Source organism: Calidris pugnax, unplaced genomic scaffold, assembly GCF_001431845.1.
Source record: "Calidris pugnax isolate Ruff unplaced genomic scaffold, ASM143184v1 scaffold30, whole genome shotgun sequence".
NCBI classification, from domain to species: Eukaryota; Metazoa; Chordata; class Aves; order Charadriiformes; family Scolopacidae; genus Calidris; species Calidris pugnax.
The window spans coordinates 1,953,180-1,978,352 of NW_015090776.1; the positions used below are offsets into that span (position 1 = coordinate 1,953,180).

The 25,173-nt window shown below is 40.4% G+C and overlaps 2 protein-coding genes across 2 annotated transcripts in view; one reads left to right on the forward strand and one right to left on the reverse strand.

Annotated features, from left to right (window-relative positions):
* Positions 1-259: 259 nt before the first annotated feature.
* On the forward strand, positions 260-17,750 carry PRG4 (proteoglycan 4). Its single transcript, XM_014948528.1, has 12 exons — positions 260-276; positions 866-964; positions 3,135-3,257; positions 5,565-5,684; positions 6,345-6,464; positions 8,250-11,978; positions 13,006-13,083; positions 14,066-14,205; positions 15,042-15,198; positions 16,059-16,241; positions 16,460-16,585; positions 17,613-17,750. The coding sequence occupies exons 2-12, from the start codon at positions 871-873 to the stop codon at positions 17,714-17,716; spliced, it is 4,974 nt and encodes a 1,657-aa protein (XP_014804014.1). The 5' UTR covers positions 260-276; positions 866-870; the 3' UTR covers positions 17,717-17,750.
* Positions 17,751-17,757: 7 nt separating this feature from the next.
* TPR (translocated promoter region, nuclear basket protein) overlaps positions 17,758-25,173 on the reverse strand; it is a 59,738-nt gene continuing 52,322 nt past the window's right edge. The window contains exons 44-51 of the mRNA XM_014948540.1: positions 24,719-24,787; positions 23,453-23,547; positions 22,862-22,968; positions 21,716-21,811; positions 21,353-21,509; positions 19,607-19,725; positions 18,970-19,068; positions 17,758-17,970 (exon numbers count right to left, since the gene is read on the reverse strand). Coding sequence (XP_014804026.1) covers positions 17,915-17,970; positions 18,970-19,068; positions 19,607-19,725; positions 21,353-21,509; positions 21,716-21,811; positions 22,862-22,968; positions 23,453-23,547; positions 24,719-24,787 — 798 coding nt within the window. The 3' untranslated portion in view covers positions 17,758-17,914. The remainder of the gene's footprint in view (positions 17,971-18,969; positions 19,069-19,606; positions 19,726-21,352; positions 21,510-21,715; positions 21,812-22,861; positions 22,969-23,452; positions 23,548-24,718; positions 24,788-25,173) is intronic.

A 25,173-nucleotide genomic window follows, 5' to 3' on the forward strand; every position in this document is an offset into this window, starting at 1 on the left:
ACAATTTGTTCATTTCACTCAGTAATCAAAATGTGTTTTGACTAGTAAGTCCCTATTTAGTTTTTTCCTGTAATCATTTTTCTTAATGGGAGTATTTTCCAGATGTTGTGTTAGTCTAGTCATCTGGGATCTCTTCCAACTTATGTGGAAAGTTTGCTGTCATAAGCTGTCATTGGCGGTTTTGTTTAATAAGATAATTAGTTAACCCCAGCACAGTTACAAAGCAATATATAAGGCATCCGAAACACCACTGAGAGCAGACATACTCTTTGTTAGGTAAGTGTAATATCTATCTCTACTCTGAGCGTTTTGATCAAAGTGCTCTACTTCAAAAGGAAAGCTATGAACTGGAACAGAAAAACCAGACAAGTTTTCCTTTTGAAAGAAAATTTACTTTTATCCTACTTTTCCATTTGACATACTTGAACACTAATATTAGATTATGGTTTATAAAATTATGTTGCTTAATAACTAATATTTTGACAGCTTTTTTTTTTTACTTTACATTTATATTTATTGGTATTATAACCTTAGAAACTGTTGTATTGAAATGCACCCATGTTAAGAGGAGAAAACTCTGACTGTAGTTTTCATGTAACAGAATTCTGCAAAAAATTTCTTCCATTATTTGTTAATAATTAATTTCACTAGTCCAATTACAAAATTTAACAGCTAATCAACTAATAACCAAGAGAGAATTTATGGAGTAATTCTAAATTAGCAATTTGTCCTTGAATAATTTTAGTATTAGTTTTATGTTGTTATTAAACTAGTATTATGTATAAAGATATGCACTACAATTTAAAAAAAATTATAAACAGATAAACTGAATTGCATGCAGTGATGTGAGATTATTTCTTTTTAGGGATAATGTCGTACCTGAAAGTAATGATCATATGGAACATACTTTGTGTATCCCTGGTAATCCTTTCACTGTCTGTGATTCAAGAAGCGTCTTCTCAAGGTACTGTAACATACAAAGGTGAAGGGAGGGGGTCTATGATATCTGACAAATACTGAGAATTCTTCAAATGCATCTTCATAAAAATACTAAATTCTAGAACTTAATATTTATGATTCAGTTTTATCATCACTAAATATTTTCATAAGTATGGCATGGTCCTCTTTTTTGGACCTTTTATTGAGGAATAACATAAATATGAATATCATGCAAAATGTGTATGAACCTGCTTTCTTTTCTGTAGACCTATCTACAGATCTTGTTGCCCTTGGACTGAAATATTTAGCCCAAGTGATTTGCAATATGATTAAAGGAATAATCTAAAATTACAATATTTACATAATTTGGTTAGAAATATTTAAATACGATAGGCTCAGGGAAAGGAATGTCTATAGCGCACTAAGTGCTTTGCCATTAAATGCACTGTCATTACCACCACCGAGGCAAATTTTGGCAATTATTTGTTTAATACTCCAGTTTTTTATTTACTCTCAAAGCTCTGTAATTGATTTCTAACTAAAGTAGCAGTTGTGAAGAAACAGAAGAACTTGCAGCCTGGCAAGTCCTGTGCTGTCACAGTTCTTAAGTAGGTATTAAGCTGTTATAGTGATAACATAGTGTGTTACTTGCTAGTAGAAAATAATTTATTACTACTTGATAGTAGAAGACTTAACATTTGCATATCTGAGCAGTTTATCAGGGCACAGCAGATGTCAGATTGACCTTCAGGGTCAGACCTTCAGTCTGACGCTGCACCCTCTGTAGTTGATGGGAGCCTTTCTGATATTTTTAGCATAATTCAATACTCTTGCCAATAGCAACTGGAATCATAACTTCATAACCTAACAAGTCATAAACTTAAAACAAATAAATGAATTAAAAGGTGGTACTTTTTGAACTTACCTATATTTTCTTCCCATAAGGGAAGAGATGTGAAATATATTGGCCACATATCCATAAAGGAAGATGTCTAGCCTCTCTTTTCAACTCCCCTATTAAGAGTCCATTAACTCCTCCATTTATTCCCTAGTCCTACTTCATTATTTGTAAAGAAATGGTAACAAATTTTATATCTAACTGCTGAAAAATCACAGTACGTATAATTATTTGTTATCCCATAGTCTTCCTTCATACACACACATGTGGATTGTGTACTATTAGAAGTTGTCTTTGGTGTTGTCTTGTGTTACACGTTATTTCTTGTTATTTTCTTGTTGTTCCTCAATGTTTCAGCTGATTATCTTAACTCTGTTTTAGCTTGCTGATTGTTCAGCTTCTTTGTTTGTATTTAGGGGCACTTCACTTGTGGTCCTGCATGTTTCATTTCCAGAAGAAGCTGTTAGCAAGTTACATTATTAGAGATTTCATGTAGGAAGGGGAGTTGTTCCAGGGTGAATACCTGATCTGGCAGTAGAAGGTAACAAACCACTGCCAAGCTTGAATGCGTGCAGTTTGGAAGCAGACCTCCTGAAGTCTTGCTTACCACCTGTAACCTGCACCATTTATTATTATCTGGCATTTTCCAACACTACAGCAGTCTAGCAGTAAAGCCATTGTGGGATGAGCTTTTACATTACTCTGCTAGTAAGTAACCTCCTAATTAGTAGGACTACAACCCAACTGTTTGCAAGCTAAACTGGTTTTATTTGGTTATTATGTAGAACATTATAAAAAGTAAAATGAGTCTGTCAGGTATGGTGGTGTGGGCACACATCTATAACCACATGAAGGGTGAATTAAGATGGAGAATAAGTCTGCAAAACAATATAGTGCCTAGCTGCTCAAGATAAATCTGCATGGACTAGTTTTATGCCAGAACTGGTGTGGCCATATTACTAAACCAGTCCTCAGGGATCCATTACTCTTCAGGAGAAACAGAATAAGTTAGCCTCTAACCTGAGTGCTCTGCTGCTGGTCCTCAGGCTGGCTCAGAGCAAGCCTCTGATCCGCATGCCTTCAGGAGGGCTTACACTGGGCCCACAGTTTCTGCAATACTGAGCAAAGAAATGGCATTCTGTAGGAAAAAAAAGAGAAAAGATAAATGTTACTACTTTGCCATTCAGCATTTCCATATGTAAAAAAGAAAAGATAAATGTTACTACTTTGCCATTCAGCATTTCCATATGTATCATTTTGGTCTGGCAATGTTTACACCAGTGTTGTGTGATTTTAGATTTATCAAGCTGTACAGGGAGATGTGGGGAAGGGTATTCTAGAGAGCATGACTGCCACTGTGATTTTAGCTGTCAACACTACATGGAGTGCTGCCCTGACTTCAACAAAGTCTGCACAGTGGGTAAGTTCCCATAAACGGCCAGCTCCTATCAGCAAGACTTCCCCTCCCATTTGTTCCAACTCCCTACCACACCAGTGTCTCTCCTCTGAATGCTTAAATGTCTCTTTTAGTTGACTGTGTCCTTGTTCTCCTCTCATCCATGTATTGTTCTCCCCCTCAAAAACGCAGTGATAACCTCTCGCAACCCATTCAGAGAAAATTGTGTATCCACAGGTTATCACTGAGAAAAGGATTTTGCTTTACAGAACAGCAGAGCAACCTACTGCTTGTTTTCTTGTCCTTAGTGCATTTGTACTGTACCTGTTTGTCTCTCATACAAAAAAAAATAACAATGGTAAAAGCAAATTCAAGATTTTCCAGGAAGAAATTCTGGGACATTCCAACTCAGATTTAAGAAGTGTGGAGGCTGTAGGTATAATGCAAATCAGAGGGTGTCCTTCCATGGACAGAAATTGACTCTGGATCACAGCCACATCCAGAGTCTGATGGAAAAGATGGTTGGTTGAGTAATATTTTATATGCTTTATTTATATGCAAAATTGTATAGTGTAAATAAATACAAGTGCTTCAAAGTGTTTTACTGAGAGTTGAAAAAAAACTTCCTATGAATCACCAACATCAAAAATATCAGTGATTTAGACAACTGCAGTTTGCTACACTACACTGTAGTGCTAATAAGATTACAGGTGTAAGATAAGACCTCTTAGATCCAGCAACACAGGCTGAGTGTTGTTCCAAACGCAGATGGAGCGCTTCCTAAAGTGCTAATTCTGACACGCACTGGAAACACTCTCACTTCTGTCTTCCCCTTCCTGACTTTGATTTTTGAGGGGTCATCAGCATTTTTCATAACTGAAAATACAGAGGCACTTTAATTATGCAGGCTATTTATTTATTGTGGGTCAGACTCTAAAGTTATTGTGGCATCTACATAACATTTAATAAAATGATTAAGGCTCGAGGAAGTCTTCCCTGTTCTACCCTAAATCACCGAATTCATGCAAGTGCAGTAGCCACCATCCTTACAGGATGAAGGCAGTCTGACTAAGGACTGTTGCCCGGTTAATATGTGATTAATGCTGACTAAATCAGAGAAACGTCAAGCATTTTTATGAATGAAAACTGCCCTAACATCATAAAATAAAAACAATTCTCACCTAGGTACATGAAATGAATCAACTGACATCAAGAGACTCACTCAACATCTACACTGGTTAAAAGGTGTTCAGAATCTGCCCACACAGAAATCCTTATTTTGCTAAAGGGTGATTTAATTGTAAAATATGATTTTATGCCCGTGTGCCGCAAAGACAATGACTTCAATAGAGACGTATGTACCAAAAAGATACAGGACAAGAATAATAGATCATATGATAAATTCTGGAAATACCAAGTGATAGTTAATTGCTGACTCAATTCTGTGAGATGCTAAACATCCTCAAAAAATATCCACTTCAGGTTTAATATAGTTACTTCAATTTAACATTGAAGGTATTACTAAATGTTAAGAAATATTAGTTTGTAATGTAAATGTTTAGGATCAAATTTTGTCCTTGAAAAATACAGCAAGCGTGCTTTGCTGAAGTCTGTAATAGCTGTGTGCACACTTTCCAAAACAATTTGGTCATTATTTCATATGAAACAGAAGTACTGTAGGCACTGAAGCTGTCAGAAGTCAACGAATAATGACATATTAAAAGCTTGTGGTTATCAATCATGTCAAAACATGGTAGATACTCCTTTAGTACTAATAATTTAAGAACTGTATTAAACAGACTAGAATAACATTTCAAAAATAGTCACTCTGTGACTTCATTTACTCATTCACACAATTAAGTTGCATTATTTGACCAAAGACACTTGGTAATGACCTACTTAGGTAAAATATTTTTCAGAAATGCTTTGGTAGACACATAATTTTTAATTCAAAGTGGTACCCTGATGAATACCTCTTTGAAAACCCAACCCAGAAATAAAATACTATTATTGAGATAACAGCTATTTGATTAGAGAAATGGAAGGTTTCTATGATGGGATGTAGCTTGAGTGAACTCTGAGGTGACATTTTATCCTACTACCAATTCTATATTGTCTCAATTACTGCAATGGCAAAGACAGTCATGGTTGTATGGCCTGATCCAAGCCCCTGAATTACACAAACAAGTTCTGGATCAGACCAGAATAACCACCTGATTTTATGAAACTGTTCTTTACATCAGCTTAAGCCAATGACTTCACTGTAGAAAGGTCTCAGAGTTAAATGTGAGCCAGCCAAAAACACTAACTGTCTTGTTCTGCCTCACGCAGCAGTCTCCTGCAAAGGACGTTGCTTTGAAGCCTTTGAAAGAGGAAGAGAGTGTGACTGTGATGCAGACTGTGAAAGATATGGCAAATGTTGCCCAGACTACGCAGCACACTGTAAAGAGGGTAAGAAATTTCTTTATCGCTGTATTTTTTCTATATGTATTTAAATATAGATGCTTTGCATTATCATAAAACATTAACTGTGCAGGCTTCTTAGAACTAAAGAAGTTAGCTACTGAACAAAAAACAAAACAAAAATAACAAAACCTAATTTCAAAAATAAATTGGGCATTTTCTCAAGCATTATTACTTTAGAGATGCATAAAGGTAGATATACTGGAAGCCATCACCAAGATACAAATTCTGAGGGTAAAGTTTTATTTTGCATTAGCCTCTTTTGGCACTAGCCATACTCTAATTCACCAGCAGAAGTGTCACCCACAGTATGTGTGACAATCATCTAGTTCCAACCCTCCTGCCATGGGCAGGGACACCTTCCACTAGACCAGGTTGCTCGAAGCCCCATGCAAACTGGCCTTGAACCCCTCCAGGGATGGACCATCCACAGCTTCTCTGGGCAACCTGTTCCAGTGTCTCACCACCCTCACAGGAAAGAATTTCTTCCTAATACCTCATCTAGTAATCTAGTAATTAGATAATCTAGTAGTAATGAAGGAAGGTCCAACTCCTGTGAATTCCCCAACCCATCCAAAAGTGGAGAACATCTATACCCTGCATTGGGATAGCACTACTTGCTGTAACAGATTATATTATTTCTTTCAGCACACACAGAAAAGCCAACACCTAAGACTCCTCCACCAAACAAATCAACATCTAAAAGGTCATCCACAAATGAGGAAAAGGAGCCAGAGGAAGTAACACAGCCCCATGAAGTTATGGAAGGTAGGAAAGTGTATGAATGAAACAGGATGGGTGTTACCTGAAGGAACATTAAAGACCATTTTCCTGCTCTAGAAATAGAAAGCCGATGCAAGACATTACCAGACAGTTACCAAGCTTGGAACCGCTCCGTTTATAAACTAATTACCTCACCTAGACCTCAGAATACTGACTTTGAAGAGTTCACTTAACAAATTTTGCAGTGTGGTGATGTCTCCTTCGTCTTTATTGGATTTTCACACATCTTCCAAAAATATCTTACATGCCGTTGTCAGTTTTGGACCAAGTCCACAGCTGGAACAGGAAGGGTGTTGTATTTTGGGGCAGCAATGAATTGGCAGGACCAGGACAGGAAAGTCTCCTAGCAGGCTTCTCGAGCTTTAACCAAGCCAGGCCTCAAGCAGATTCAGAAAACACATATCATTTATTTTTTTTCTGAATGGAAAATATGTTGCTTTCCTGTGTTGTTTTATATTCTGTTCCAGCATTTTAAGTGATAACTTGGGAGATCAGTTTGAACTTGAAACCTGAAGTAACAAGCATGAAATGAGACTAGAAGTCAATTTTGGCCAATATTTTAATCCTTACATATTTCAATTTTTATTTTAAATTCAGAAATTTCGTATTGCAAAAATCCATATAGCAGGTAAAATGAAACAAAGTTAAGGAAATTAAAATAACCATTAACGGGATCCCACTTGGCTTATGGTATTTAGACACATTGGATGGGAGGAAAACCAATTCTGTAACACTCTGCTCATACTGCACTTTTTCTACAGTACATTTACGCAGGGATTATTTATCACACCGTAGGATTTTAAGTTCTTCCAGTCGGCTGGGAGAGACACTGCATTGATGCTGCTAACAGTCTTCAGGCCGTGACCATCACCAATAGCTCAGATATTTTTATATTTGATCAAAAGCTGAGCAACATGGCCCCAAACCACGTGATACTGCACTTAGTTTTTTCAGGTTTTCAACAAATGCCAATTCATTTGTAACGGGAGACAGCAACACAGCAGGAATCACAGAAAAAGATTTTAAATCAAAACACAAAACCTATGTGAAAACAGAACTAAATGGGAAAACTTCAGTGAGAGAACACCTAGTGAGAAATTAAAATGGAGAAGCATTTACTGTTACTTTTTGCTGAACATAGCTATATTAACAGATTGACTCAAGTCAATGTAATTATATATACAAGTAAAGAAAGTCTTAAAGTTGTACATCACGAAGAGGAAAAACTTCCAAGATATGAGAAGATACAGTAGGAGATGCAGTCAGGTGTCTGTATTCAGAAAATTTGTTTTCCTCCCATTTCCCTACCTCTCTCATTCAAGCCCAGGTCATCGGTGCAGGCTATATTATAATTAAGGTCAAAGGAATAAATCAAAAGAACAGACTAAGACGGAAATTGTCTTATCAGAAGGCCTGTATTTTATAGAGAGGTTACGCTTCCAAGAAAGAGGATGGAAAAGCCAGTTGGCCTTACCTACAAACACCAAACTAAAATCTTCCATGCTGCACTTGGATTTGCGACAGGTTAGCCAAAAGGAGTTCACAGAACTTAGCTAAGCTGCTGCAAAGTCCCAGGCAGACAAAAGGAATTAAATTTAGCCCAGTCCAGGTTAGTTTGGCTCTTTTAAGTTACTTATTTTTTGACAGTTACCTGAGTCCATAAACTGGCAACTTATCAATTTAGCTTAGGCTTCCACATTATATATTTTTTTGGCATTTTAAATAAATGTTTCAACCACTATAAAGCTAATTAAGTGCAATTTCACACAGATTCTCCCACCACACCCAAACCTGAAGACACAACCCCTGAAGCCACAGAGGCACCAACGACCAAGACTGACTCTACTACCACACCAAAAGCTGAAGAGACAACCCCTGATGCCACAGAGGAACCAATAACTGAGGCAGATTCTCCCACTGACCCCCTAGAAGCTGAAGAGAACACTGCTGTGACGACAGACGCACCAATAACGGATGACTCTCCCACCACCCCCAAACCTGAAGACACAACAGCACCAGAGGCCACAGAAGCACCACCGACCGAAACAGATTCTCCCACCCCCCCCAAACCTGAAGAGACAACGCCAGAGGCACCAACGACTGAAGCAGACTCTCCCACCACCCCCAAGCCTGAAGAAACAACACCAGAGGCCACAGAGGCACCACCGACTGAAGCTGACTCTCCCACCACTCCCAAACCTGAAGAGACAACGCCAGAGGCACCAACGACTGAAGCAGACTCTCCCACCACCCCCAAGCCTGAAGAAACAACACCAGAGGCCACAGAGGCACCACCGACTGAAGCTGACTCTCCCACCACTCCCAAACCTGAAGAGACAACGCCAGAGGCACCAACGACTGAAGCAGACTCTCCCACCACCCCCAAGCCTGAAGAAACAACACCAGAGGCCACAGAGGCACCACCGACTGAAGCTGACTCTCCCACCACTCCCAAACCTGAAGAGACAACGCCAGAGGCACCAACGACTGAAGCAGACTCTCCCACCACCCCCAAGCCTGAAGAAACAACACCAGAGGCCACAGAGGCACCACCGACTGAAGCTGACTCTCCCACCACTCCCAAACCTGAAGAGACAACGCCAGAGGCACCAACGACTGAAGCAGACTCTCCCACCACCCCCAAGCCTGAAGAAACAACACCAGAGGCCACAGAGGCACCACCGACTGAAGCTGACTCTCCCACCACTCCCAAACCTGAAGAGACAACGCCAGAGGCACCAACGACTGAAGCAGACTCTCCCACCACCCCCAAGCCTGAAGAAACAACACCAGAGGCCACAGAGGCACCACCGACTGAAGCTGACTCTCCCACCACTCCCAAACCTGAAGAGACAACGCCAGAGGCACCAACGACTGAAGCAGACTCTCCCACCACCCCCAAGCCTGAAGAAACAACACCAGAGGCCACAGAGGCACCACCGACTGAAGCTGACTCTCCCACCACTCCCAAACCTGAAGAGACAACGCCAGAGGCACCAACGACTGAAGCAGACTCTCCCACCACCCCCAAGCCTGAAGAAACAACACCAGAGGCCACAGAGGCACCACCGACTGAAGCTGACTCTCCCACCACTCCCAAACCTGAAGAGACAACGCCAGAGGCACCAACGACTGAAGCAGACTCTCCCACCACCCCCAAGCCTGAAGAAACAACACCAGAGGCCACAGAGGCACCACCGACTGAAGCTGACTCTCCCACCACTCCCAAACCTGAAGAGACAACGCCAGAGGCACCAACGACTGAAGCAGACTCTCCCACCACCCCCAAGCCTGAAGAAACAACACCAGAGGCCACAGAGGCACCACCGACTGAAGCTGACTCTCCCACCACTCCCAAACCTGAAGAGACAACGCCAGAGGCACCAACGACTGAAGCAGACTCTCCCACCACCCCCAAGCCTGAAGAAACAACACCAGAGGCCACAGAGGCACCACCGACTGAAGCTGACTCTCCCACCACTCCCAAACCTGAAGAGACAACGCCAGAGGCACCAACGACTGAAGCAGACTCTCCCACCACCCCCAAGCCTGAAGAAACAACACCAGAGGCCACAGAGGCACCACCGACTGAAGCTGACTCTCCCACCACTCCCAAACCTGAAGAGACAACGCCAGAGGCACCAACGACTGAAGCAGACTCTCCCACCACCCCCAAGCCTGAAGAAACAACACCAGAGGCCACAGAGGCACCACCGACTGAAGCTGACTCTCCCACCACTCCCAAACCTGAAGAGACAACGCCAGAGGCACCAACGACTGAAGCAGACTCTCCCACCACCCCCAAGCCTGAAGAAACAACACCAGAGGCCACAGAGGCACCACCGACTGAAGCTGACTCTCCCACCACTCCCAAACCTGAAGAGACAACGCCAGAGGCACCAACGACTGAAGCAGACTCTCCCACCACCCCCAAGCCTGAAGAAACAACACCAGAGGCCACAGAGGCACCACCGACTGAAGCTGACTCTCCCACCACTCCCAAACCTGAAGAGACAACGCCAGAGGCACCAACGACTGAAGCAGACTCTCCCACCACCCCCAAGCCTGAAGAAACAACACCAGAGGCCACAGAGGCACCACCGACTGAAGCTGACTCTCCCACCACTCCCAAACCTGAAGAGACAACGCCAGAGGCACCAACGACTGAAGCAGACTCTCCCACCACCCCCAAGCCTGAAGAAACAACACCAGAGGCCACAGAGGCACCACCGACTGAAGCTGACTCTCCCACCACTCCCAAACCTGAAGAGACAACGCCAGAGGCACCAACGACTGAAGCAGACTCTCCCACCACCCCCAAGCCTGAAGAAACAACACCAGAGGCCACAGAGGCACCACCGACTGAAGCTGACTCTCCCACCACTCCCAAACCTGAAGAGACAACGCCAGAGGCACCAACGACTGAAGCAGACTCTCCCACCACCCCCAAGCCTGAAGAAACAACACCAGAGGCCACAGAGGCACCACCGACTGAAGCTGACTCTCCCACCACCCCCAAACCTGAAGACACAACCCCTGAGGCAACAGAAGCACCAACCACTGAAAAGAAAACTACAACTTCTGCACCCGATGTATCAACCAGCACAACTGCAAAAGAGACAACTACAGCAGTGGAAAGGACAGCAGTAACCACAGCCAGTACTACTGAGACTGTAGCCACAACTGAGAAAGACAAAACAACAGCTAAAACTGTTACTACTCCTGTAACTGAAGAGTCGACAACTACAATAGAGACAACCACGGTGAACAAAGAGATAACAACACCCAAGAAAGACAAAACTACTGTGCTTAAAGACATTTTTACAAGCAGAAAAGACACAACTACTGTAACTACAGTGATAACAGCCAAGCCAGCTGTCACTACAGCAGCTGAATCAGAAGCAACTACTGTGGACAAAAAGACTGCAACAACAGCTGCAGAAAAAGAAGTAACCCCAGCTGAAGAAGACAAGGCTACCCTACCAAAAGAGACCTTAACAGCTGAAAAAGATGAAAGCCCTGTGGGAGAAGCAACGGTAACAACTGCAGCTGCAGCAGCTACAACTCCCATGCCCAAGCCCACTGTGTTGACAGCAACCGATAAAACAGATTCAACTCCTAAACCCAGGGAGGCTTGTGGTGCTGTAGAGACAATAACAGGTGATGAAAAAGAAGTAACGACCATCAAAGAAACTAGCCTCATACCTGAAAAAGAAATGGAAGATGCGACTGAAAAGGCCCCTAATATTGACAAGGGAGAGGAAACTACAGTTACCAAAGAAACCACTACAAGAGAGAAAAAAGACACAATAGAAGAAATGTTTATTGTTTCTAAAGGGACAGCCAAGCCAACTATACATTTCCAGGAAGTTACTGACACGAGAGATGAGCCTCGTCCATCTGACCCTGAAACTCTGCCAGTAAAAGAAGAGCCTGAAGTAATTAACAAGCCTTTAATACAAACTGCGGACTTGCCAATTTCAACTGGAGAAACACAAGGTAATTGCATTCCAGTAGGTACAAAAGCACCAGTAATTCAATCAGAGAGCACAGTGAAACACGTGAGTAAAGGACATGCAATATCTGGTGCCAGAAGAACATGGCACTCCTGTGCTCAACTATGGTGGTCAGCTAGGACCTCAATACTGGTACTTCAGTTTTTCAGTTGTGTTTTTATGGAAATTCTCCATGTAGTTTAGAGCGTGATCCTGTTTCAGTAATCAGCTCAGCTGAAAAATATTTGCTCTAAGTACTGTGAAAGAAAGGACAAAGAAGATACATTCTTAAGTCTCATGAAAACATTGCTAGGGAGTCAGGCCGAATATCCAGTTACACATGTGTACATGTGTACTGTCATTTTGTAATCACATACAAAAAAAGACTTCTTATCTATCATATAAGACAGACAAGAAGTCTTTTCCCTGTACTCTTTTTCCTCTGTACTTTGTGCCACAGCATTTTTCACGTCCTCACAGTTTATTTTAATCTGATATGGCCCCTAGGTTCTTGGGCAATTTTTCAATCAGATATTGACATATATTTTGAAAAAAAAAAAAAAAAAAGCTTTTTAGGTGGAAAATACTTGGATTTTGGTCCAAAATAAATTCATCCTTCCTTTATATTTAACTGAAAGTAAATGTAGTAGGGGAATGCACTAGAGCAGCTTGGAGAAACATCAAGTAAACATCCCAGAGCAGGAAGAAATTAAATGAGTGTAGCGTGCAATGCATTTATAGATCTTTTTCTGAATTACAGGTATTCAGGTAAGCAATAAGTGGTACTATCTGTAATCAGACCGGTAAACTGCTGGTCTTACACTCCTGGGACTAAAACAGGAAAGCCAGCCTTTCCAAGAAACTTTCTCAAACGAGAAATTAAACCCTTTGCACAACTAGTGCCAGGCAGAGAGGCCTGAACAAGGCTCAACACCTGCCATCAGTTAACAATCACAGTGCTACCGGCAGTGGGCAGGGGAGGTAATGTGCTTTCTGGTGAATGTTAAACCTGAACCACTGGTGTTTTGCAGCGGACAAGGACCTGTGCAGCGGGAAGCCGGCGGACGGCATGGTGGCCCTGCAGAATGGCACCCTGGCTGTCTTCCGAGGTAGGCTGGCCCCAGCCAAACCCCCTCTTCCCACACCACTGTCACTTGCCCCGGACAGGCACGGCCCATTACCAGCGCCTTTCATAGAATCACAGAATCCCCTAGCTGGGAAGACACCTTTCAGATCATTGTGGCAGCATGCTCTCCCTGTTTTTCTCCCTCTTCCCTGCTTCCCCCCACCCCGGCTCCTGCTCATTCTGCCTGCAACAATCTTCTAGTCCAACCATCAACCTAACTCTGAGCTCCTGCTCATTCTGCCCGCAACAATCATCTAGTCCAACCATCAACCTAACTCTGATAAAAACCATCACTAAACCACGTCTCTAAGCACTATGTCTGCCCGTCTTTTGAATACATCCAGGTATGGCGACTCCACCGCTTCCATGGGCAGCCTGTTCCAATGCTTAATAATCCTTTCAGTGTAAATATGGCGACACCACCACTTCCCTGGGAAGCCTGTTCCAATGCTTAATAATCCTTTCAGTGTAAAAATTTTGCCAAATATCCAGTCAAAACTTTCCTCAGCGCAACTTGAGGCCTTTTACTCTTGTTCCGTTACCTGTTTCTTGGGAGAAGAGACCGACCCCCCCTACAACTTGAGGCCTTTTACTCTTGTTCCGTGGGAGAAGAGACCGACCCCCCCCGGCTACACCCTCCTTTGAGGGAATTGTAGAGAGTGAGGCCTCACCCACCTCAGCCTCCTTTTCTTCAGAAAAAACACCCCCAAGCTCCCTCAGCTGCCTCACCCACCTCGACCTCCTTTTCTCCAGAAAAAACACCCCCAAGCTCCCTCAGCTTTTCTCACAAAACTTGCTCTCCAGACCCCTCACCGCCTTTGTGGCCCTTCTCTGGACCCGCTCCAGCACCTCAGCGTCTTTTTTTTTGTGGTAAAGTGCCCAAAAGTGGGGGCAGTACTCACGGTGGGGCCTCTCTCCCTCCGCCGGCCCGGGCGCTTTTCACCGCGTTTCCTCCCGCCCCGCAGGCCATTACTACTGGCTGCTGAACGGCAGGAGCCCGCCGACCACCAACCCTCGCCGGATCACCGACGGCTGGGGCATCCCGTCCCCCATCGACTCCGTCTTCTCCAGGTGCAACTGCGACGGCAAGACCTTCTTCATCAAGGTGGGGAGCCCCTCCCTCCGGGGAGGGAGCCTGAGGGGCAGGGCAGCTAAACAAACAAACAAAAAAAACGGTCCGGGTTTTGGCTGCTTGCAGAAGCGGGGGGTACTGTGCCTTGTTCTAGGGCTGCATTGCTTTTTATAGAAAAAAATGTGTTTTTTTCAACCAGCGTGGTGGGGTTGAAGCTCTGTGGGTGAAGCCAAGTGCCTCCTCCTCAGCCTCCTCTGCACTGAGATTATGCTTCTCAGGAAAAACCTCAATTCAGTGTTTTTCCCCCCCGCCGTGGTTAGCTGGGGGACAAAACATTGACAGAGTAACTGATAAGCAGGTAGTATTTTTACTTCAAAAAAGCCCAACTTTTAAAAATATGTTTAAAATATGGGTATTTTAGCACGTCTTTCCCTTGCCCAAACACGGCCTAAATTTGTTCCCAATACATTTCCATCCCTGAGAGGCGACAGTGAAGTGTAAACACCTCATTAAAGACATTACACGGTTATTTCCCAATTAATCGTTCAGTGCTGGAACTCAAGCAGTTTTTTCCTACCTGTGAAGATGTCCAGATTCAGCAAGGCCTTGCTCAGTAACCACTCTTACCATTCATTTGTAAAATCATCTATCCCGATTCAAAGGCTGTGTCAAAAGACTGCAAGGAGGTATTTTATGAAATCGTAGTATTTTTTTCTTGGTTTTAATGGATGTAGGAGGAGTGCTTCCAGTCAGTTTTTGTCATGTAGTTATCAAAATGCTACTGTTAATAGTATTTTTCAGGTCTATGTTGAAGCTGAATTACCAAGAATAAATTTCCACTAAAGCTTCTATCTTCCTTAAATCCTTAGGGCCCCCTATATTGGCGTTTCACAAATGGTGTTATGGATCCAGGCTACCCCAAACCTCTTGCAAATGGATTTGCAGGGCTTAGTGGGAAAATAGTAGCAACGCTTCCTGTGGCAAGATACAACAACCGACCAGAATCTGTTTATTTTATCAAAAAAGGTATGTGTCATATTTCAGAAGCTCACAGATGATCAAAAAATGCTTGAATTGCCTTTGTTGGGAATAAAACAGAGTTTCTCTTGACTGGAGACATTTCTTCCAAAACCAGAAACATATATGATGTCAGTGTACTAGGTGCTCAAAAAATAGCCCGAAGCTTAAAAAAAATTGTGTTAGTACTTACAGGTCGTTAAGTGCATGTTAAAATAGGGCTGTAAGGGACAGAATCCAGCATTGTCACAGATTAAAGTAAATTTTATCTGGTGGCAAAACCGTATTATTCTTAAGTTAATTAGAGACAGCGAGGCTTTAATCTTACTAGTTCGTAACTATGCATGGAAATTTCCCTATTTCTTATTTTAAATTAATTTCCTTATTTTATATGAATGATGTACTGCCAACATAAGAATTGTTATCTGAATTTAAAAAGCAGAGTTTAAGAAAATGCAAATCCTATTACTGGACTCTAGCCCTCCTCTCATGCAGCCTAAAATGATGGTCTTAACCCTCTCCTTGATAAACAGGATTGACAGCAGCAAAAGCAGTTCCCCTGGAATTGTACTTACTACAGTAACTGTAATGAGGCTGCAGAAGTGCTGCTCACTACATCTACAAGTATACATTGGATTTAGAGAGCAAGGCTTTTTTTTTTTTTTCACTCTCAAAATGTAGGATTTGATATGAAAAGCTGAAGGCTGCCACAGCTGTATTAAAATGATGCTATTGATTTCTTGTGTGTAATACGGATATCAATGGCATTTTCATATCTGATCGAGCTGGGGGTTTGGGGTTTTTTGTTAATTTGGTTGGGTTTGGTTTGTTGGGTTTTTTTAACCAAATGAAACAAACATCTGTTTTAGATGGCAACATGCAACAGTATGTGTACAGACAAGAACCAGCTAAGAAGTGTCAAAGAAGAAGAACCCAGGTTACCGTAAGATACCCAGCTTTTGTCCCAAGACTTGTAATAAGGAGACGCTTCCAACGTGCAGCAGGAATGCCAAGTGTTATTCAGAGTGTCAGAATCAACCCATATCCATCTGGTAACTTACGTTTATTAAGTTTCTTTTATACAACCATTTTAATCGTAGTAGTTTCTGAAACACAACATTCTGTTCCCCCCTTTTTTTTTTTTTAAATATAGTACTTTTAAAATTTTTTAATCCAATAGATCTTGCTTGCTGTAGATGACACAAGCAAACAATAGCTTACAGCAAACACACTGTGATACCTCCTAAATTAAGTTTTCTTTTGCTTGCAGGAGTTTTGCGTAAGGAAATCAAAATGACTACCTACTGGAGAGGGCTCCCGAAAGTAATTCATTCAACTGTATCACTACCCAACCACAATAAGCCAGACGGCTACGATTATTACGCCTTCTCTTACAGTAAGTTAAAGCTAATGCAAGTCACTATATATCTCAAAAGACTAAGGGATGGGGAAAGAAAGCAGCCCATGTATCTCAGAGCTTTCCAAAGCATGAGGTTACCACTTGTGATTCCGCAAGACTAATTTTAAGCACTACTCAAAGTCCTGAGAATTAAAACGTTGCCTTCAACTGAGAGATGTTTCTATTAAAACAATTCAATAATTACAGGACAACTAGCAGCAACAAGGTACAATGATTCAAGCTAGCCAGTTATGGAAAACATCAGAGTTCAGGCTTATGAAGTGACAAAAAAACCTGACACTTAAATGCAGAATTGTATTAATGATAGATTGAAATCCTTGGACCACTGCACATTGCTACTTTTTTCACTGGCTTCCATAAAACTATGTTTCTGACAAAACAAAACAAAAAAAGGTAGGAAGCAGAATAATTTTGCTTCACAGAAAATAATTACTAATGATTCCAGATTAGGTAAATCCTTTCCCTCCAGCCAGAATCATGCAAAAGCATTCCTCAGAATTTTCTGGATCATTCAAAAAAAAAAACAAAAAACAAACCCTAAGAACTAGTATCCTGTATGAGGATACAGCTAAAGTAAGTCTCTGCCAGTGTTATCTAATTCCTAACCTTAACACAGGCCAATTCACACTTGGGGACCAGAGAGTTCCCACTTTTGTAGTCAGTGCAGGATTGTTTTGTTTCTAGTTTGTTCTATTTCCAAATTCTTAACGCTATTTCTGTGTTCTAGCAGTATAAGAGCCTTCTCCCCTACACCCCATTCTTGGGACAGTTTTAATTATTAGCAGTACTATAAAACTTAGCTAAACACAAAGAAGGACATGTAAAAGACAAAGTTGAGGACAAAACTTAATTGTTATGGCCCCTCAACTCCACATATGTTATGTGGAATGAAAAATTCGTTATTTATGCCTAAATGAAGTTAAAAGGAAATCTTTAACATCAAGATTCTTTCCATGTACTAAATGTAATTCTGGAATTTAATTCTGACATATCTTTGTTTCAGACCGGTACTACAGTTTGGATGTTGGCAAAAGAATAGCAAGACCTGTTACTGCACTCACAGGAAAGACTGTATCCAAAGACTGGTACAACTGTCCTACCAAGTGATGCACAGCAGAGGATTTTAAAAAAAAGATGCCATTTGAATGTTGACATTTTGTCTAATTTTATTAATAAGGACATTGAAATGTGTGCACACAAATCTAAGTATAAAATGCTGCTTTAAGCTCTGGCTTCATTACACTAAAGGAACCACGGGCAAACTGGCACTTCTGTATACACAGCTGTAATTACTTTACAGATCATTTAACTAATATTTCCTCTGTTCAGGCCTCCTCTGCCTCCCATTGCATGAGTTACACCTGTGTTGGGAAAGAAAACAAATGCATTAGGAGAAATCCTTTTCACCCTTTTAATAAGCCATTGGTACATTTAATACTTCATCCTTCTGTAGGGAATTGCTACTGCAGTGTAGCACTTCCTTTCTGATAAAATCCAAGCTTCCTCCCTAAAAGCCTGGTGATACGGACACCCTGCACTTCTGTCATTTAAAAGAATGTTGTTGACTTGTGCCAAAAGCATTCTTACCACATTTGAAATCAGTTAGTCCCTCCCATTTATTATTAAAGAAATAGTAATAGACTTGATCTATTGTGGGTCCGCCTCCTCACTTTTTCTTTTTTCCTTTAAAATACCAGATACCTGTATTTCATTGCTAGTATCAAATCTTCCACAATGTTAAAATAACTCCAAACTGAATACAATTCATCTAACTATTTTTCTTAATACAGAAGTTGCAAACAATAATTTATTGTCATGGTTTAACTCTATATTGCATTACAAAAATCTGTAACACTTCTGCAAACCTGTTGTTTTTTTCTTCAAATCAGTGAGATAATAGCAAGATAGTAACTGGAATCCCTACATACCCTACAGGAAACTGACATGTAATGTTAAAACCAAAAGATTTCTAAACTTATATACTAACACTATTTTTTTAAATCTTCTTAAACCTTTGCTTAGTTTAGGATCAACTGCACTTTACTCTCTCTCCACTGATAAGAACCAAGTGCCCTGTAAGAAGAAAGTTTGCCTATCTAAAAAAGTGCTCAAACTAACATACTAAAACAAACCTACAGAGCTCTTAGGGTAACATTGAAAGATAGGGTAGGTATTATTTAGTGCCTTACAAGCAAAACAGGCTTATAAAGTAGTACTTCATATATGGGATGCTGTATTATTTAGTGCCTTACAAGCAAAGACAGGCTTATAAAGTAGTACTTCATATATGGTCCCCACAGGAAGACAGTACTAAAAATATGTTCTGAAGAGTCTGAATTTGAGCAACCATGAACACTTACCCCTTTGCCTGTTGAACTGACGACCACGAACACCAGTTCTTAATGTCGGTGGCTGAAGTCTGACACGTCGAAATGGCTTAGGCTGGTTACTGCTCGTATCTGTGATAGGTGGAAATGCAGGAAAGACTGTCTAGCAGAGGTTCTCAGTGTTTATGTTTACATGGTTTGATCTGTATTATGCTCTTGAATTTACTTTAAAATTATGAAGGTGCATCCTTATTTCACTGACATCTCTGATATAAATAAAAGCCTCAAAACAAGCAAGTCTGGGACTCTTTCATCATCTATGCTAAGTGGTAAATTGATAACACTGATTTACTCACTGTTCTTTGATGATTTAATTGAATGAAAAGGTGTTTTTAAATCTGACATCAAACATATCAATGGACAAAATCACCAAAGTATCAGTAACTTGTGCTCCTTGAAGCGTTATTCTTACTATGGCCTACTCTAGTTACTGCAGTCCAAGAAAAAATTGATGCCTATAGTCTTAATGGCAAACAAAACGTGACCTTGCTCTAAGAGTTCTGTCTTATTTTGTGTATCTTGGCTATCAGCAATGCCTAATGCTGGTCCAGAAAGTTCCCACATGTAATGAAATGGTACGAAACAACTGTTTCCAGTAATTAACACACACCTGCAGATGAACTAGAAGGAGGATCTTGACTAGTTGAAGGAAGATCTGACTCATCAGATGCTTGAACAGATTCTTCTTCTTGCTGGCTATCAATTTCTAGGCCCGCTTCTGACGTGATTCTAGAAGAGAAGGAGGGGGAGGAAAAACATGTATGTATATTTACACAGTGTCAAAAAGCTCAGGAAAAAAACATCATCTTGGAGTAGAAAGATTCCTATGCAAATGTCTTTCCCCAGAAATTTTCATGGGTTTTATTGTTTTGTCATTTCACCCCACCCCAACTTGAGAGCTTTATCTGGCTTTTAGAAAAATAACAATGTAATTTCCTTGATATGCAGCCCAACTCTAGATGCATATTCAGCATATTAATTGTCTTTCAGAGAAGGTCATAGAAGCTATTTGATAACAATAATGAAAAAGCCTAATGTGGCAGTGGTGTGTATGTTTAGGCAGGGGAAGAATGAAGTGGAGAGACCACCACTGACTGGTTATGCCTAAAGATCACTTGGTGTGATACCTAAGTTAATTGGACTCCATCTTCAAAAGACAAAGGCAAACCCAAAAGGCATTATAGGGCTGGAAAAAAAAATGTAAACATTCTATGTTTTTAGTATACATTTACTTTGATTAGGACACAAAAACTGTTGACGATAACTAAAACTTATAAACTGTGGCAACCATCTGTTCTCTACTTCTCTACTCCCAAAAGGCATTATAGGGCCGGAAAAAAAAAAGTAAACATTCTATGTGGTTTAAATGCAGCTCACTTTTTAGTATACATTTACTTTGATTAGGAAACAAAAACTGTTGACGATAACTAAAACTCATAAATTGTGGCAACCATCTGTTCTCTACTTCTCTACTTGCTCTCCTATCAAGCTAGAAGCCTGTTCAGAACTACAGATTGTTCTGTGAACCATTTAGTTCCTCTATGGATGTACTTCTAATCACTAAAGATAAGAAGTATATATTAGATGGTTTTATAAAAAACAAGTTTGAGACCTTAACATCCTATGCTCTACCTACTTGTAGGCACACTATTGCAATCCAAGTTGGTGCTGCATGAAGAAAACTGTGTTGCTTATTTAACTCGTAGCAGTAACATTTAAATTTCTTACGACCAAACCTCCTACCTCCTGCATTCAGTAGATAAAAGTTTAGGTAAACTGTGAACTACACATCTTTTATTATTGTGCAACCAATAAAAATCAAAAGTAAAAGCATAAAATGCACTTAAAAAGTGCGAGACAAAATAATTTATCAAATTCTGAAGAACTGCTTATTCCTCTCTCTCGTGCTACATCTTTCATACTTTTGCACTGCCTTTACTGAACGATCTCACTGTATGTGCTTCCTTTGTAACAAGGAGTGATTTTCTCTATGAATAAATAGGAATGCTTTAGCCTTTATTCTACAAACCCCACTGGCGCCTTTGCCATCAGTATTTGACTACTCCAGAGCCTTTTGCATTCTGAAAAAACACCCAAGTTTATTTTTTTGGGTGACTTTAATATTAGCTATGTTAAAACAGAAGGAGAAAAAACAGAAGAAAATCTTTGGTTTTAGACAAAAAGGTCAGATTGTACTACTTGGCAAAATTACCAAATCCTGTAAAAGCTGTCCTTCCTACCAGAACAAGTTACATTAAAAATGAATTACAGGCACACTTGGATGGAAAAAAAAAAAAACCACCATTAAAATTAACATGACATCAAATCTTAGTGAACCAAACAAGTCACAGTTTACCCTTCAGATTCTGCCTCTGCAAAAACTTCATCTCCATCATCACCAGCTCCAGCCTCTGTGGTGGTGGACAGATTGCCAGTCGATGTTGTAACCATGGGAACGGACTGAGAAGCGTGCTCTGAAGCATCAGCTGAAGCACTTTCAGTAAAAACTGTCACTGTACAAGAAAAGTAATTTAAATAAACATAAAGTTAGTTTGAATTTCCTACAGAAAATTTACGTAAATCTTTGGCATGTCAGGGAAAGGGCTACTGGAATACTCCTGATGGAGCAATAAGCACTATAACAACAATAATCAAATTGTTTTCTGGGAAGTCAAGGTTTCCAGCTTTTACTTCAGCCTGCAAACTGCTTGCCATTTACCTGGTGCTGCTACTTGTAATGGTGTTGTTGGAACGCTGCGACCACCTGATTCTTCCTCATGAGCTAGGAATAGTGGGGTTTCATACATTCCTAAACCTGCAACACAGAAAGTTTTAGTGACAATTAAAAAAGCCAGCTAAAAAACCAGAATAACTGCTGTCTCCTCTCTGTATACTTGAGGAAACCAGTGGTTTGTATGTAAATGTGAATATTTTTGTGTTTTAAGTTTTTCTGACTTACTGTCAGAGCTAATTGTAATTTATGAGAAGGTAAAACCTTGATGAAAATATTACTACTTTTTTTACTTTCATTCTTTTCTTATACCATTATTTTGCTGTGAGCTTTCTTCAAAGAACAGCATATTTTCCATGCTGACAGGGGGGGCAGAGGAAAGGGACTGATTCAGGACAGCATAAGACAAATTGCCTGGCCACCTCTTAGCAGGTAAAGAAATGGCCCAAAGGTTTCTTTGCATTTGTGGTTTCTCCCTATTATTTTACTACAGGAAAGCTACAATCAACAGTAAAATAAAACTGTAAAAACAAACAAAAAAACCCATTCCTTCAGTATTTAATTTCTTAGTAAATGAAGTTTTTTTGTGCCCAGCAGGCAATTTGTCCTACGTAAAATTTCAGCTTCTCTGGTTCACAAGCCTGTTGTTCCCACCCACAGAAGCATTCTACTTTTAAAATTGTATTACAAACAAAAATGCAGTAGCTTAAAGGAAACACCTTTTTACTTTCCATTAGTCTCTCTCTGCTGACAATTATTTAAGAGTTGCAGGTTTCCACACTTCACAAACAAAAAAACCCATTCCTTCAGTATTTAATTTCTTAGTAAATGAAGTTTTTTTGTGCCCAGCAGGCAATTTGTCCTACGTAAAATTTCAGCTTCTCTGGTTCACAAGCCTGTTGTTCCCACCCACAGAAGCATTCTACTTTTAAAATTGTATTACAAACAAAAATGCAGTAGCTTAAAGGAAACACCTTTTTACTTTCCATTAGTCTCTCTCTGCTGATAATTTTTATTTAAGAGTTGCAGGTTTCCACACTTCAACAAGTACACAAGTAGATCTGCATTTTATTGACTGCATTAATTGTTTTTCACTTGAATCACCATGGAAAAGAGAGAACAGAAATGGTTTACCTCCTTGTGATGCAAGCTGACCAAGATCAGAATGACTTGAGCTAGTTTGTGGCATATCTTCAGGGGGTCCAAATCTGAATCTAGGAACTCCAGCCACCTGAGGGGAACTATCAAAATAAAAATTTAAGGAATTCTGCAATTTTTTCAATGCTTGGGAAGGGGGAGGAGGGAAGGGAGAAGAAAAGAAAATGCAACTTTCTGACCAAAACAAGAGAAAAAATTATGCATGAGACAAAATGAACTGACCACAAAACTCAGCTAAACTACTGCTAATTAAATAGTAAATACTTTTGTAAACTTCTTTGCACTGCATCTGAAATCAGTAGAACAGTGAAGAGAACAGTCTTATTATTCATCTTATGAATCTCACAATTTTAAGTGGACTGCTAAACATGTTCAGAGCAGTCACACACGGAGTGTGACCATCCAAAAATGGAGGCAAGTTTTCCTACTTTTATTGGTAATATTTGGGGTACTTAGCACGTTTTAGCATGTTACTCCAATCACAAGTTCATTTCATTTGAATTTATCTTCATTACAATGAAAAAAAGAAAGAAATAGTTCCCTTTTTTTTTCTTTACATCTACTTACTGAATGGCTTCTGCAAACCCATCTGTACGATGTGGGACTACAAGAGTTGGTGTGCTTGGAACTGTTCTGTCCTCATCATCAAAGAAGTGCTGCTGCTGGAAAAAGAGACTGATATGAGAGTCTGCAATGTCTTTCCAGTTTCTACGAAGCCAAGTTAAAGGTTGGTTTGCTTTTTCCACATTGTCCAGCAAAATAAAGACACATTTAGCTCCAACAAAACTCTTGCCTAATTTCAGACATCTCAGCTCGTTAGACAGATCCCCCTTACAGGCAATACAAAAAAACCCAAACCAAACCAAAATAAAAACTATACACTTGCCTGGCACTCATCTTTCAAAAGGTTTTTAGACATCAACTCTATGAGATCATTCTACCATCAAGTGCTACACCTCCCTGTTGACTACAAAGGAATCTTAGGGTGACACATTCATAAATAAAATAGGAATCATTTGTCTTAATCTGGATTGCTGTAATGTACCAAGCATATGGGATTTTTCAAAATGTAAATCAAATAATCTGTTCCCTATGGACTTGTGTCCTTTGTTCCTGCATTGTCTGAAAAGCCATAAACCTCAGCTCCCTCTTCCCTCATCCTTCACAAGGCATTCTCTTCATCTCCCTGTCTTCCTTCCATAACTTTCAAACTTTTCCTCCTAAAGTACCCGTAAGGTCCCCCTCATGCTCAGTTACTGGGCAGGCAAAAAGCTGTAGTTACCAGTTCCAATCAGAAATGGAATGGCAGGTACATGCAAGCCAAGCAGAATCAAATATCTGAGCTGATGTTTTTGATGTCCGAAAAAAACAATTTTTAGTCAGTCAATTAGTCTCTCTCCCCTCCCTCACTGAACTTGGCACTCGTTCTGTCAAACACAGCTGAAGTTGAATAAAGGATTCAAAATTAGCTGAAGGAAACAGACAGAAAGCATATATTAGCCTTATTCCTTTATGATACGGCTGAAAATATTCCTATTATTTTTTCTAGTAACATACACTTTAAAAGACTGACTCTAAAACCAAGTAATTTAAACCGCCTTGGACAAAACCAATTCAATCTCTTTTGAAGAGCTTTAGTTTCCTGGGACTTTTCTGATATTTGCCTTTCATTTATACAGAAATTAACAGGACCAAGATATTATCTGCAAGGCTACAGAAACCATCCCACGCCTGAAATCAGTAGCCAGACTTATTTAAAAAACAGAATAAAACCTAAGAGTTATGAATGTTCCCTCAGTACAGGTTTTTAGCAGTAGGCTCTCATACACTTACCATCCCACCCAAACCAGGAGTTAGCTGAAGTCCACGTCCCACCGACTGTCTTCGAGTCATCTGGATTCTCTTTAGAGTGAAGGAAAAACAGCATGAATGCTTTCCTGAAATCTAGTAACATGTGAGTATTCAATCTGAGCCAAGGATAGTGGCTAAATGAGTAAGTGTACAACACTGCTAGGTACAGCATCATACCTTCTTAAAGAATAGACCATAGTAGCAGCTACGCTCATAACTGCTGCCTGGTCTAACCATGAAAGAGAATGATGTAGGTTTAAATTCTGGGGAAGTGACATTGCTATCTTACTCAGCTTTCTGCTGAGGACAGAAAACTTCAACACAGAAATACTGCGGCCCCAAGTCTCAGAAAAAGTTAATGGTAAAGGATAATTTCAGCAAGGATATTTTGGCAAAATTGGGGTTGTGATGTTTTAATTTACAAAATCTATAGGTCT